Source organism: Rattus norvegicus, chromosome 1 (assembly GCF_036323735.1).
Source record: "Rattus norvegicus strain BN/NHsdMcwi chromosome 1, GRCr8, whole genome shotgun sequence".
NCBI lineage: Eukaryota > Metazoa > Chordata > Mammalia > Rodentia > Muridae > Rattus > Rattus norvegicus.
This window is the reverse complement of record NC_086019.1, coordinates 230,945,102-230,959,202: the sequence shown is the minus strand read 5'-3', so window position 1 is coordinate 230,959,202 and position 14,101 is coordinate 230,945,102. Positions and strand designations below refer to the sequence as shown.

General features: G+C 46.7%; 1 protein-coding gene across 4 annotated transcripts in view; it reads right to left on the bottom strand.

Moving 5' to 3' along the window:
- Apba1 (amyloid beta precursor protein binding family A member 1) overlaps nt 1-14,101 on the bottom strand; it is a 205,690-nt gene that overhangs the window by 36,784 nt on the left and 154,805 nt on the right. For all 4 annotated transcript variants that reach the window (XM_063275486.1, XM_063275480.1, NM_031779.3 and 1 more), the window contains exon 3: nt 622-717. In XM_063275486.1, coding sequence (XP_063131556.1) covers nt 622-717 — 96 coding nt within the window. The remainder of the gene's footprint in view (nt 1-621; nt 718-14,101) is intronic.

Here is a 14,101-nt window from a genome sequence, read left to right as displayed (position 1 = left end):
GCACTGGGTCCTAATGGAGGCAGTGGCCCTGCTCAGTGAAAAACACCTTTTGAGCCCCAGAAATCTTAGCCATACTTTGTTACCTCTTCTGAAGTGTTCAGTGTGTTCCCTTTGAGTATGGCAACATGTCCTCAGGGGACACCTTACAGCTTCCCTGTTGAGTAGCCCCAGCCTGTGATTAAAATGAGAATTTAAGTTCCCAAGTCCTACTGACCATGTTTCAAGAGCTTTCTGGGCACCAGAGGCTAGTGAATACCCCTGACAATATAGAAGTGGACCATTCCTTCATCACAGAATGTTCCTTTGGAAAAGATGCTGGTAGATAGTTTTGAGGTTCAATGTCCAGCGGAACTTCCTGTGATATAAAAGTTCTGTAACCAGCTGCAGAAGGCACTGAACACTGGGATGCGAGCCCAAGGATGTGAATTCTCATATTCAATGTTGTGGCCTGTGACTACCGAACTGGACATCAACCACAGCAGTCATTGACAAACGGCAGGCCCACGGCAGAGGAGAACTACTCCTCAGAGTGGGTTCCATCAGGAGGGGCTGAGGTGAAAACAATAAAGCACTATTGGGGTGAAGCCTGGCAGGCAAGGGACCACGAAGATGGCGCCTTACCTCTTTATTAGTGGAGGCTTCCGTGGGGTCACCGGGATGAAGGGGTGTGATTGATGACTCAGCACCCAGGGGTGAGGAACTGCCAGGAGACGGAGACTGGAAGACAACAAGAAGGACAGACAGCAGTGAGGATCTGAGGGCTGTGGCATCAAGTCGCACAGAGCACAAGTGCCCCGAGAGGACTGCAGTAGGGAGAAGCCTTTTTGGCAAGAATTGCCAACTGCATGGAGCAGGCCTGGCCAAGCAAGCTTTCAACTCCATCTCTTCAAAGGAGTTTTACAGCTTCGGGATTGTTTTTTCTTCCCGAAGGCTAATAATTTAAAGAAAATACAGACTTACAGTAGGCATCAAACATAAAGCCTTAAGGGTATTATACAATATGTTAATTGTATAACTTTCACTAACTTTTCTTAGTGAAAGTTAGACTCTTAGAATACAAATTTTCAAACGTCACAAGATGACCTGAATGGAAAACCGAGAACTGAAATTACCCATTGTGCTTTTTCTTGTCTGCTCACAAGTCTACATGTTGTCTCTTTCAACTCATGGGCTGCTGAAAACCCAACTTTCAAACCACACCGTTTGGATTGCGCCAGCATGGTGTAGAAACTCTCTTGTCAAATGACAGGGTTGAAAACAAGGCCAAGATCAACAGTTCTGGGTAGCATGCTGGTATGGTGTGCCTCTGTAGGCGGGCACAGGCAGGTACGAGCTGTGAACACAAAACGTGGGTTTGCGCATAGAACACAGCTAGTACCCCAGTAAGTATGTGCTGTGCTGCTTCTCTGTGTAGAATATTCACTGCTCATCCTGAGTGCTAGAAATCTATTTTTCCTGTGCAGATGACTCTAACTTGGGCCCCAGTGAAGGTCTTTTGACATACAGAGCTACAAATTTGCCACTTGCTGACCAAGGCAAGCAAGCACAAGCCCCTTCAAACAGATACAGCTCTTACAGGGCCGAAACAAAGGTATTCAAATGCCTGCTTCAGAACCTTCCTGGTAGGTATACTCTTAAAATAAATTACAAAGTACAAAGAAGCTAGATCATAGGTTTCACTTTCAAAGAATGTATCAGAGGCACGCTTTGGCCACTGACATGTAAGAGGAAAGAAGAAACATTATCGAGGTAGAGTCTCCCGGTGCTAGAGTCTCCTGGTATTCAACTCAGGCAAGTGAGAGGAAGGGTAGGAAGCAAATGTGATTTGATAATTCACAGGCTGAATGCTGGAAAGCAGAGTATGTACAGCAAAGATGCTAGTACCCATATGTTCATCTTGTGAGCCAAGGAAGGCCCAGGTCTAGTCTATGGCTCTCCATCAGGCCCAGCATCTCCCATTCATTGCCTGAGAATCCTGAAGGATTCTCCATGGGTTGTGGCTACAGAGGAAGCATTGTTGTTGTTGTTGCTGCTGCTGCTGCTGCTGAAGTCAATGTCACCAGTCCTGCCCCTGAAGGGGGCACAGTCCTGTCCTCCCCACCTCCCACATCACCAAAGCTATGGAAGCTGCCACCGTAGAGTCCCCAGACACGTACAGAAGCCTGTGTCATGACCCCTCATAACACAGACACTGCTGACATCAATCAAAGAAAAAAAAATCAAAGACTGCTTTGGAATCCACTATCGCCAAACTCAAAAGAACCCACACAACTGATGTCTTTCTTACATCTCATCTAAACAGAAGTGTCTTTCCCTATAGAAGCTATTTATAAAATGTGAAGAAAATAGAATGTTACGCCAGATGTGCAGACATCATCCAGATGCAAGAAACATGAAAGGGAACATGGTGCTCACAAGGAAGAATAGCTATCCAGAAAAATAGCTGTCTGTGCAAACGAAACCTATAAAATGCCCACAAACGGACAAACAGGCAACAACAACACAACCACAGAGACAAAACTAAGCAGCAACCCTGAGGAAACCCAGTGAAACACGAATGGGATAGGAAACGAGAAGGGCAACTCAGGAGAGTTCACCCAGGACAAAGGACAGAGAGAACCAGCGAGAAAGCTTGAGAGTAAACACTTCGATCGGTGACATGAAAGACCCACAGGACGCTCCATATCAGGCGGAAGACGGCATCTCAGGATTTGAGGACAGAAGTCCTCTCAGAAGTCACTCAGTCAGACAAAAACTTAAAAACAACGTACAAGGATGAGGAAGCTCTAGGAAAAACATGGGAAACCATTAGATGAAAACACCTTTGCATCATGGGAACTGAATAAAGGGGAAAGATGCTGGAAAATAATTTTCATGGGAAAATGCTCCCAAAGCTCTCAAATCTTTAGAGACACACAGATATTTCGTTCTCAAAGGACAACAGATCCAACCAAACAGACCTTCACCAAAGCATATTGGAGTCAAAATGACAAGCACACATGACCAAGTTATCTTATAATAGCAAGAGAAGGGGACTAGAGAAATGGCTTAGTAGCTAAGAGCACTGACTGCTCTTCCCGAGGTCCTGAGTTCAATTCCTACAACCACATGGTGGCTCACAACCATCTGTAATGGGATCCTATACATAAAAATGAATACACCTTTAAAAATGTAGCAAGAGAAGAGTCACATGTAAGGGACAGTCCCTCAGACTCACAGTAGGTTGCTTCACAGAAACCTCACCACTGACCCCAAGAGAATGGGAGGAGAAACCCTTGTCCCAAGAACTACGCCCAGACAATAACATAGAGGACAGATCACCTGAAGACCAGAAGTACTTAGGGGACCCTACTGTGAAAACGAAGGGTAGTTACTGCCATGATGATATCTGGGCACACACAAAGCTTACCAGGAGAGATGCATCACAGGCAGACAGACTTAAACCTCAGCAGGACAGGAAGGCTTTATGATGTGAAGGAGAACAAAGTTAAAAAGCCAGCCCTGTGCAATTAGCAGAACAGCAGGAGCCCACGCTTGCCAGGAACAACCTTGAGTGTAAGTGGATTATATTCTCCAATCAACATGACTGGATGAATGGGTTAAAAAGAAAAAGACTATTTACTTATTAAAGTAAACTCACTTCTCCAGTAGAGAATCATAAGTCTAAAAGTGAAATCTTAGAAACCCCCTTCTCTCTTTCTCTCTCTCTCTCTCTCTCTCTCTCTCTCTCTCTCTCTCTCTCTCTCTCTCTCTCTTCCTCCCTACCTCCCTCTCTCCCTCTCCCTACCCCCCCCCCCTCACACACACACACTAGGAATAATTATAGTGATAATTGATAAAGCAGAATTTAAATGAAAAAATGCAGAAAGAGACAAAGAATATCATTTTACGTTGATAAAAAGATCAGTTTACAAGAACGTAAAAGCTGTAAACATACACACCCAACACCGGATCAAATCAAGATGTTCTTCAGTAGATAAGGAAAATGTGGTATGTTTATACAGTGGGATATTACTGAACCATAAAATGAATTGAAAATGGTTGCATTAAATAAAACAGACAAATGCTACATGTTCTTAATTCATTTGTGGAAATCAATGATGCCTATTTTAAGAAGAATGGAATGGATTTCAGGCCACTAGAGACTGAGGAGGACACAGAGAAAAGTGACAGGAAGTTTCCAGTAAGAGTGATGGAGCCACTGTTCCTCTGGAGTTAGGCAGGTGTGAGTCAGCACACACAGACTACAATCCACAGACGAGTGTATGAGGTAACCATGGCCTCACAGTGCATAACACATACGCAAGCTGAGTGTGAGATCCCAACACTTAATAATTAATGGCTGGATAATGCAAATGCTTATTGCCCTAATTTGATTACTACATGGTTTATATGTATTATATTACCATAATGTGACCACAAAAATATGCAAAATATAATAGTTCAACAAAGTATATAAATAATATATAAGAGTCAGATACTGGTGATCCCAAGAAGATGGTGCCATTACATAGAAATCTTCATGTAAGCATGCTCACTGCCCCCTGCTTAGGTGGGAAGGGCTATAAAGAACACTCCTCGAGAGATTTTTGTAAAATTGAAGATTATGGTTCTTTACTCCTAAAATTCTACTCTACACTTTTCACTTAAATTTAGAATGAAAAAAAGTGTTAAGATTTACTAGGTAGCTAGTTAAAAACAAGCAGACTCGAAGGTCATGGAAGAGAGGACTCTCCTCTAATGAGTAACGAGATTGCCCCTCCTAAAGATTTAAAACATCATAAGGAAGAAGGGAAGGGTGCTGTCCAGGCCACTACAGCAAAGACTGCCTCCCTAAAGCATAAAAGGTTTATGGCTTTCTTAAATGTTTAAAAAAATCTGGCAGCTGCTCATTGACTTTACCTTAAGCCTGGCGGGTTTGAGTTCTACCCAAACTGTAACGGTCTTTTCCTTCTTCCAGCTCCTTTTCTTTGAGGCGAGTCAGGCCTTGCCGTCTTGACACTCCATGTGTCCTCACTCTCCATCTGGAGATGCCCCACACTCTGGATGATGTAGCTGCCTGCAGACCTACGACTGCTGGGCCTGTTTGCCTTCTTGACCTCGAACTCAAAACCGTGTAGTTTTCTCTTTCCCTTATCCATCTCTCTCTTCCTGCCTGGCAGCTGCTGCAAGCTCCGGTTTGCCTGGCCCTTTTTCCCTCTTCAATTCCAGTAAAACTGTCCTTGACTTTCCTCACTAGCTCTTTAAAAAAGTGATCTGTGAGATGAAGAAGCTGCAAATGGGACCCAAGATAACCCCCAACCTCTCAGTGTTAATGGCAAGACCTTTATGAGATGACCAGTTCTTTTCGATGTTTCGGCTATTCCTGGATATGGGTTAACTGTGAAAAAGGGGCCTCCTCGTTAGCTTTAACTGTCTGTCAGTGTCCATAGCCCAGAGTCATCTGAGGGAGTGCCTCAGTCAGATTGGCCCATGGGGTACTTTCTTGATTGCTGATTGATAAAGGAGGGTCCATTCCACTTTGCATAGTACCGTGCCGGGACAGAGGCTTCTGGGCTGCATGAGCATTTCTCTGTGTCTTCAGCTCCAGTTTCAGTCCTGACTTCCCTCAGTGCTGGAGGGAGACCTAGAAGCATTTGACAAAATAACCTCATTTTCCCCCAAGTTATTTTGATCATGTTGTTTATCAAAGCAACAGAAATCAACCAAAACAGACAAGAGTTCAACCTCCTTTTCTTCTGTGCATGCTTGCCTTCTGCCGTGGTAGCGAATGGCACACAGGCCCTTGGCGGGTGAGGGTGCTAGACTCTGGGACTTAGCCTGCAGAACTGCAAAGCAAATAATCAATTCTTTATTGATACTCGGCCTGTTTTTGGCACAAAAGCTCGAAGTGCCCATAATTTAAATGATCTTTTCTCTGATCATGCTGCCAAAGTCACCTGTAAATGGAGAAGGCTGCCTGATCAATGGCTCCCTTTAAAAAGTAAATTGCATCCCCTCCCTTCAAAGATTTTCAGATGGGACACGACATCTGCAATGAAGGCAGCCCTGCACCACAGTGAGAGGAAGCGGAGGCCGCGCAGACTCTCTCCTTCCACCGCACGCCACGGCACGCCACGGCACTGTTCTGGGATTGGGTAAAGCACACATCGGTTAACTCATAAGATGTTACGCTGAGTCCTCAAAGCTATTGAGATCCGGCTTTGTAACACTAAGGGCCCACTTTATAAATACTAGACTCATGATAAAGGTTTACATTTTCCCATAAAACTGACTGGGCTGTTTTAATTTTTTATCATGTCCAAATACATAAGAGCATTTGTGTGTGTGTGTGTGTGTGTGTGTGTGTGTGTGTGTGTGTGCGTTTTAGGATGATGAAGTGTTTAAATTTTCAAGCTCTGGTGTCTAATAGAGAAGAGACTGAGTTTAGTCCTGCCTACTCAGCTCCGAGCTGGACAGGGAGCCTATCCCCTGACCCTTCCTGAGAAAGTGGGAAGACAGTTCTGACGCACTCCCTGAGGCCAGCGCAAGGACTGGCTGGGCTAATGCACACTGATGGGCGGCACAGCCATGGGCTACTTTCTTCATTTCCTTTTGTTTCCTCATTAAAATTTCATTCATGGATAAGGCAAAAAAGGAAGCAGAAGTCTCCTCCATAAAACCACACCACAAAGACTCTACATTAATTCGCAAGCTCCAGCACTTTAATGGGATATTGGTAAAAATAGCTCATTAGTGGCTACAGCTAGGGGGCAGGTGTCTGCAACTGCTGTGGGTATAACTTGTGGCACATCCACTGCTCTCCATGCAAGAAAGGTCTTCAGGATGAGAAAGTTGAAAAGGATACTACTGTAGTGATTGATCTACAAACCATGCCCTCCTCCTGTTAATTACAGCCTGGTGCAGATGACCCAGCACAGCACAGAGTAAGGACACCTATGAAAGATGTCTGTTAGCTCTACCCAGCCCTGAGTCCGAGTGAATACTGATGCTTTACAAAGAAACTCAGGAACAAGAATTCACTTCAATGAAGGATGGGGAGAAAATAAATATTGAAAATGTATACAGAGTGGCCAAAACCACTGGGGGGACTGAGTTCCTTAGTAATTTCAGCCATAAAGAACAATTCAGAGACCTGCCTGGGTTTTCCTTTCTGTTTTTCCTTCCTCTCCACCCTCTCCCCCCCCCGCCCCTGTGACTGAGGATCTGATATACCAAATGGGATAGTAAGAGTTCACAAGTCTTCTTCACCAGGGACCTGTTTTCTCTCTTCATAAAAATCTCCAAGCAAATCAGTTCCAATGCAAGCCTTTAATCTACTGCCTTTGCTGGGAAGCAGCAGTTCCAGACTATCTCAGTGCCGAAGGTGTCCTGAAGCTCAGCTCTGACTCCTTTGTTAAAGGACTGCCGCTCTGGTCTACCTCTTTTTCATTAAGCCAAACAGCACCATGGGCTGTTTCCAACCTCTTGTTCCTGCTCAGTGACTTGATTTCTGCTCCTTGTCTGGACTCTACGTGTGTATGGGGAGGCCCATTCTAAATATCGCTCCTCCTGTGCAATCTTCCCAGTCCTCTTTCGGTGAGAGGATTCCCTCTGGACTGTCTTACACGCATTTTATCTGTGCCATTCGTGTACTGCTTGACTTTCTCCCTTGTATATTATACAGTGACAGTACTCTGGCATAATATTTTAATAAGTACAACAAAGGCAGGATTTATAATTAATTTACATGTTTCTTTCCCAAGTACCTAAGACAAAGGCCCTCATAAAATATACAACAGGATTTCAGTACATGTGATGAATAGAAAATGCAGACACCTATCTTGTATCATTTGGAAAAGCAGATGAAAACGAATTTTCTGTAGCAGAGTAAAGTTCTGAGCACACACATGGTTATTAGTATCCGTGGCTCTCCACTCTTTCTTGAGAGTCTGTCACCCCTGCTTGCAAACCATCTCCTGAGAGAGTAGGGCACTGTGGCAGACTGCTAGAGGCACCTGTATTCACAGAAGCTGCTTTTACGTACACCGTCAGAGCACGCCATCATTCAATCCTTCCCAGCCTGAACAACATCCTGCTTCTAGTACTTTTCTGTGCGGGATTTCAAAGGTGCGGGCACACGGGGTGAGCCGTGGCATAAACTTCGGTTCTTCAATCTCGTTTTGAGACTCTGTGGGGCTTCCTACTCCCAGCGTTTCCAGATGGGGCTCCCATTTATGCTTAGCTCTCTGTGTTTACCTGCCTTTACCCCTTTCTCCGAATTAGTACACGCTGCTTTCCCTACATGTCTGAGTTCCTTTAAATCAAACCTTCTTCCTCTGTGGAATGATTTTTGAAGAGCCCCAGATATGAGTTTCTTCCCAACATATGTTTGCATTTCTGAAATCTGAGGCCGATTGAGAAGTACATGATTACTCACTTTGTACTATAACTCAAACGATATCATCAGGGCACATTTGTATTTCCTTAATGTGGAGAAGCAGTGAAGTTAGCATAGGCATTGAATGAGCGTAATTATGTCATTAAGACGATAATAGCTTAGCTTAATGAGGTGTTTTATACATACATTCATAATGGATTCAGTTAATACCGGCGGGATACTTGGAAAGAACCGCCAGCCCACCTTCTCAAAGCATTTCTGTTCTTTCCCCACAGACAACACCCTCCATTCCCATCTCGGAGCCCATAAACCTGTGTGGAAGCTGTCAGGACTCTAGGGAGCCGTGCTCGGCCGCACTCAGCTCAGGAGATGATTTTATCATGGGAACAACACGCACACAGAATTGTTTTTGCTGGACGGTATCACCAGAGCTCTAAGCTTTTAAAGCCATGTTCTCAAGGCAAAAGATTAACTGGCTAATCATACACCACCTATTGAGGATAAACCAACCCTTCACCTGATAAGGCTGCATTTGTCAACAGGGTATCTTGCCAAACAGCTCACTTGATGTTTGTGAAATGCTTTACACTGGACAAATGAGAAAGCCTTTCGTTCACTTCCCTTTCAAGTCCATTCGTCTCTCGATGGGTGCCTCATGATTTCCTGCCTAGGCTCTGACAGCAAAACCCAGGTACTTTAAACTTCTATTAAGAGAGGCAACTGAGGTGCGTGTGACCGTGCCAGCTGTGGTGGTGCACACCCCTGATCCTGGTACTTGAGGAGCTGAGATGGGAAGGACAAAGGATTTGAGAATGCCCTGGACTATGTGGTGAGTTCGAGGCTGGCATGAACTGTATAGAACCCCCCCCCCCCACCCCTGTCTCAAACCAAAGCAAAGGAGGGGATACAGCTGCACTCATAATGTATGATAACACGTCTGCTGGACATGGTGAGAGCTATCGTTCCCAGAGGGCTTAGAGTGTCATTATACCTGCTACCTCATTGTCTAGGCTGCAGGTTATCTGTGCACAAGGCACGAATAGCCACTGATATAAACCAGCCCTCGGCAGTGAAAGACGCCACAGCCTGGGGTGTGCCCTGGGTGGGCAGTATCCAGATGAACTCATCCATCAGAACACAGAGAATAAAAGGCAGCACCGGAGAGATACGGCAACAAGCACACCTTCCCCAGGTCCTGGCTAAGAACAAAATGGCCCCTGCTCTCTAGGCCACCATTCACTTCCAAACTCATTTTCCTCCATCCTGGGCAATGCCTTCTCCTCACTGACTCCCTACTGTCAAGGGAAATGTGGAGGGTAGCCTACAGTCTGGCCGGGCCAGAAGCAGAGGAATGAAGCCAGTCAGTATACCCAGTGCAGCCCGAGGGGCACGTACCTCTTCTTCATGACTTTCAAATTGGTACATCCAAAAGTTCTCCATCTTTGCACGTACTGTTCGGGCAGCAGGGCGAGCGTCCTAGTGTATCCACTTGTGAGCTTCGGTGCGCTCCTGATCTCAGTGCCACTTGGGGGACACTTCTGGTGGTGTCAGGTGCCCTTGTCAATAATGCAACTGGGTAATAGGAGATGTGACCACCTCCAGGGTGCCTGACCCTCCATGTTAACCCTTCGGCATCGGGTGGCCAGGGCCGTCATTGGCACAGTGGCGTCAGCTGATCCTTCCAAGAAGGATCTAGCCCACCCTCGCCGTCAGCAGCACCTACTATTTCTGGGGAAAATAAACTCAGCACAGAGGTGCTACCAGAGGCTTTCACACACCCCAGACTCTGCTATGTTTATAGAACCTGTGAAGAAGCGCCCAGCTGTGGTGAAGGGAGGGGAGGGAGGTGGCTGAAAATGTTCTTTCGGGCCTTGATCGAACACACCTGGCTGTGTGGGGAGAGCTTAGGGATGTCTGATCATCTGCTGGCCCGGTCCCAGTGGTGCAGGCTGCTGGCAGTATACCACCCCGCACTGACCGCATGCTCTATCACTGTGTGCCGCAAGTGAGAGGGGGGGTCTGACAGACGGAAAAAGAACTGCCTCATGGTTAGTATGGCTTGGACCACACCAACTGAGGACCCAAAATTAGGCTGAAAAACCAACCGTATCTATCTGTGGGGCCAGAGCCAACAAGAGGGGGAGCAAGACACATCTGGGTAGAAGTGATCTGGGGAGAACACAGGCGAGCTGAGGAGGGACCTATGTGCACAGAGGCCCTCAAGCAACATCAGCTTCCTGGTCACCAAGCCCTCTGTCAGACCTGTTAACAGGGTTCCCTCTGAGGCTACCTATCCAGTTAATGAGCTGTGGACAGGGCTAAATGGGAGAACAAGCCACATAGGATATAAAGCAATCTACAGCTGGAAAACTAGCCATTCTTAGATTTTTGGTTGTGAGCCTAGCCTTAAGGGCAGAGCCATCTCTCCAGCCCGGAAACCAGCCATTCTTACTGCCAGTTTCCCATGTGTGGGCAAGCTCAGTGGCCAGGGGAAGGACCACAGAGACTGCATCTCTGGATTCACCCATCTCTTCCATCTCGAGAGTCCGATCAGACTTGCTGTCAATCAAGTGCACCTTCCACAGCCTCTGTCAGTGCCCTGCAATACCTGTTAGCCACTACTCAAGAAGGAAAGCCCTTCGCAGGACAGTGCTCAGGGAGTCCCTAGATGATGAAGTTAGACACTTCTCCACATGCCCTTTCCCTCCTGTTACCTATTTCAAGTGGAGAAATCTTTGGGTGTTGGTTATGAGGTGTCCGGAATAACAGTCCCTGCCAGTTAACTCTCTGGCTTGTGGTGAAGCTGCTTTCCCTTGACTACTCTTGACCCTGTTTTGGCTTTAGTTTTGGAGCCATTAGGACATGGCTCTGGAAGCCACTGCTGCCATGGAGGGTTTGTCGGCCTCTCAGGTATTAGCCAGAGATGACCACTCACACACGAACTCAGTTATCAGGCAACAGAAGACTCAAAACCTAGGCCTTCTGTGAGGTAGGCAGCGTGTGCGTGCATCATCCTTTTGGCCCGATGGAGCTTGAACCTCTTCCCCTGGCTGTCTTGTTTTTATTCTCCCTCTCCTTTAATGTTCATTCTGTACCTGAAACCTACTTAATTATTCATCACCACCTTCTCCAGGCTGCATCAATTATGGAACACATCTGTGATGGGAAACTTTACCAGTAGCAAGATCGTGCTGAGACGGGAGCGTAAGGAATAGGAAACACACACCACAATGGGGGGAGACAGCACAGTGCTGGGACAACAGCCAGCCTCAAGGCCAGTTCAACCTGCAGGCCTCCCACCCTACAGGCTTCTCCCAACCCCAGCAATTTCTCTGAATTCCATGCTCCCCAGTCATCCCTGCATCTTGGCCCAGAGAGAAACAACACTATTCATAGAGTACACTGGGTCAACTAGAGGCCTGAGTGAGGCTGGGCAGCGCTAAAGGCTACCGTCTAGTGGGCAGATACTTCTGTCCCTACAGGCAAAGGAGACCACCAGCACAGAGAATGAACGCTTGGCCATAACTTGTGAGCCTTTACAGCAGATTCTATGGACACTGGAAGCTCTCTAATATTGAAAAAAAAAAAACCCAAAACTCACCCCGAGAGTGTGGCATGGGTATGTTTGTCCTCCAGGACAAAAGCCCCCTTTAAAATTTCTCCACTGCCCCTTTACCTGTGCTCCTGGATGTAACCACCTGCTCCACATCTGTGCCGGCTCACTCATACCTATGTAGCACGTGGCTTCATTCTCCTGTTGGTTACTTTGGGACCTGCACGTTTTCTTTCCCATAGCTACAAGGTGGACCAACAGCCTCGGATCTCAACATGGTTGATGATGTCGATGGCAGAAGACACAGTTAGCCGTGCTCTCACCCTTGCAGGCTTTGCTGACATAATCACTGATACCGAATATGTGGGGAGAGGCTTTGTGGGTGGCCCCCAAAGATCAGACCCTTGTGTAAACCTCTCCTTGGGAAGGACATGAGGGTCAGATATCCGTCTTGACAATGAGATAAAACTGCAGAAGTACAATGTTACTGGGTCATTGGGTTACCATGGACTATGGCTGCCATCTTGCCACCAGACTCTGGAGCCTTCTTGCTTTGCATACTTTAAGGGTGAGACTGGGCCCATGGGACAAAGAACTGAGAATGCCCTGGCCACGATCAATGGGAAGCCAAGGCTGTCAGCCAATTGGTTTTGAAGAGCTGGATACTGCCCATAGCATGGGAGCTTGGGAGCAGAGCTTTTCCCAGGAAAGCTTTATGATGGTAACCTCCCTCCTCTCATGCCCACTTGCAACCTGGTAGTATGAAACAGATGTGTGTGTGTGCGTGTGTGTGTGTGTGTGTGTGTGTGTGTGTGTGTGTGTGTGTGTGTATGGTGTGTGTGTGTTGCTTTAGGCTGCTAGATTTTTGGGATGATCTGTTATGTGGCAGTAGTCTAAGGCATCACATAAGGATTCAGATGAAAGCCTTAGGAGCAGAGTAGGCTGAGAGGTTTGGCTGTGGACTTGATAAAGGATTGGCCTCAAGCACAACACTGTGCAGACAGACCTCTCTGCCTGTCACACAGTATCCCTGGGGTCTTGTACAATACCTTAGGTGCAGAGTACACTTACAGCATATCAGTTCAATTTTAAGATGCTCTTTCAACTTACAAATAGGGACCACAGTCCTACGTCTCTTCTAGTTCAGTTGAAAAGTGATGGACAGGTCTGGGATGGAATAAAAAGGCTTGGAACCCAACTGCTAAAGGTGCTCTCAGGTCAGGGGATGTACAAAGACTTAGGACTCCACTGCCAGGCTGTGCTCTGGAGTCAGGAAGGAGGATGAGACCTAGTGCCCTCTGCTGGCCAGTCCCCACCCCAATTAGCCCTGCGAGGCAAGGGAACACAGCAAGACTCTTGGCCCACTGGAGAGATTGCTTAGTGATTAAGATCACCTTTTCTCTTCCAAAGGACCCAGGTTCAATCCCAGAGTGAACACTTAGGACAAAAGCAAGAAAGCAAAATGCAGTGGCTTACAAGATAGACACTCCTGCTCAATGTACTGACACCAGAACGTGCTGAGAGCCGAAGCAATAACCATCAGTGCCTTAGAACCAGACAGCCCTCACCAATCAGAAGCAGGGGTCACAAGTCTGCAAGAGTGTGAGAAGCCTCACAAGTACCATAAAACCTCAGGGTCCAGACAGCTGGTCTCCAGTGTACACGAGCCATGTATACTACCAACAAGGGGCTCTTCCAGGGACCGTGTCTTCATAAAGATGTCTTGCATCTGACCTTGGAGATCACTAAGAATCCAGCATCTTGGTTGACCTGGCTGACTGGGTGATCGTCTAGCCTCCATTGTTCTTAAGCTCTCAAGGAACTTCAGCTGCAGAGCCAGCATCGAGTCATCGTCCTTCCCTCATCAGTGGACATGGGGGCTTGCTGTGCACTAGGCTGCTGTGTAACCCTTACTCACTGTCCAGGAGTGAATCCTCCTCAGGCTACCAGTGGCATCTCTTACAGCCAGATCATTAAATTGTTAGGATTGCTCACTGTGAGTTATTCCCCTACCCCCCCTTTTTTTAATGAGTGAACAAAAAACCATGCATCTGGGAAAGACACTAATCTGTTTCTCTGTGATGGGTAAATCATGTTCATGACAGGTCCCCAGCACCCAGCACCCATATGGTGGCTCACAGACATAAGTAACTCTAGTTCCAGAGGAT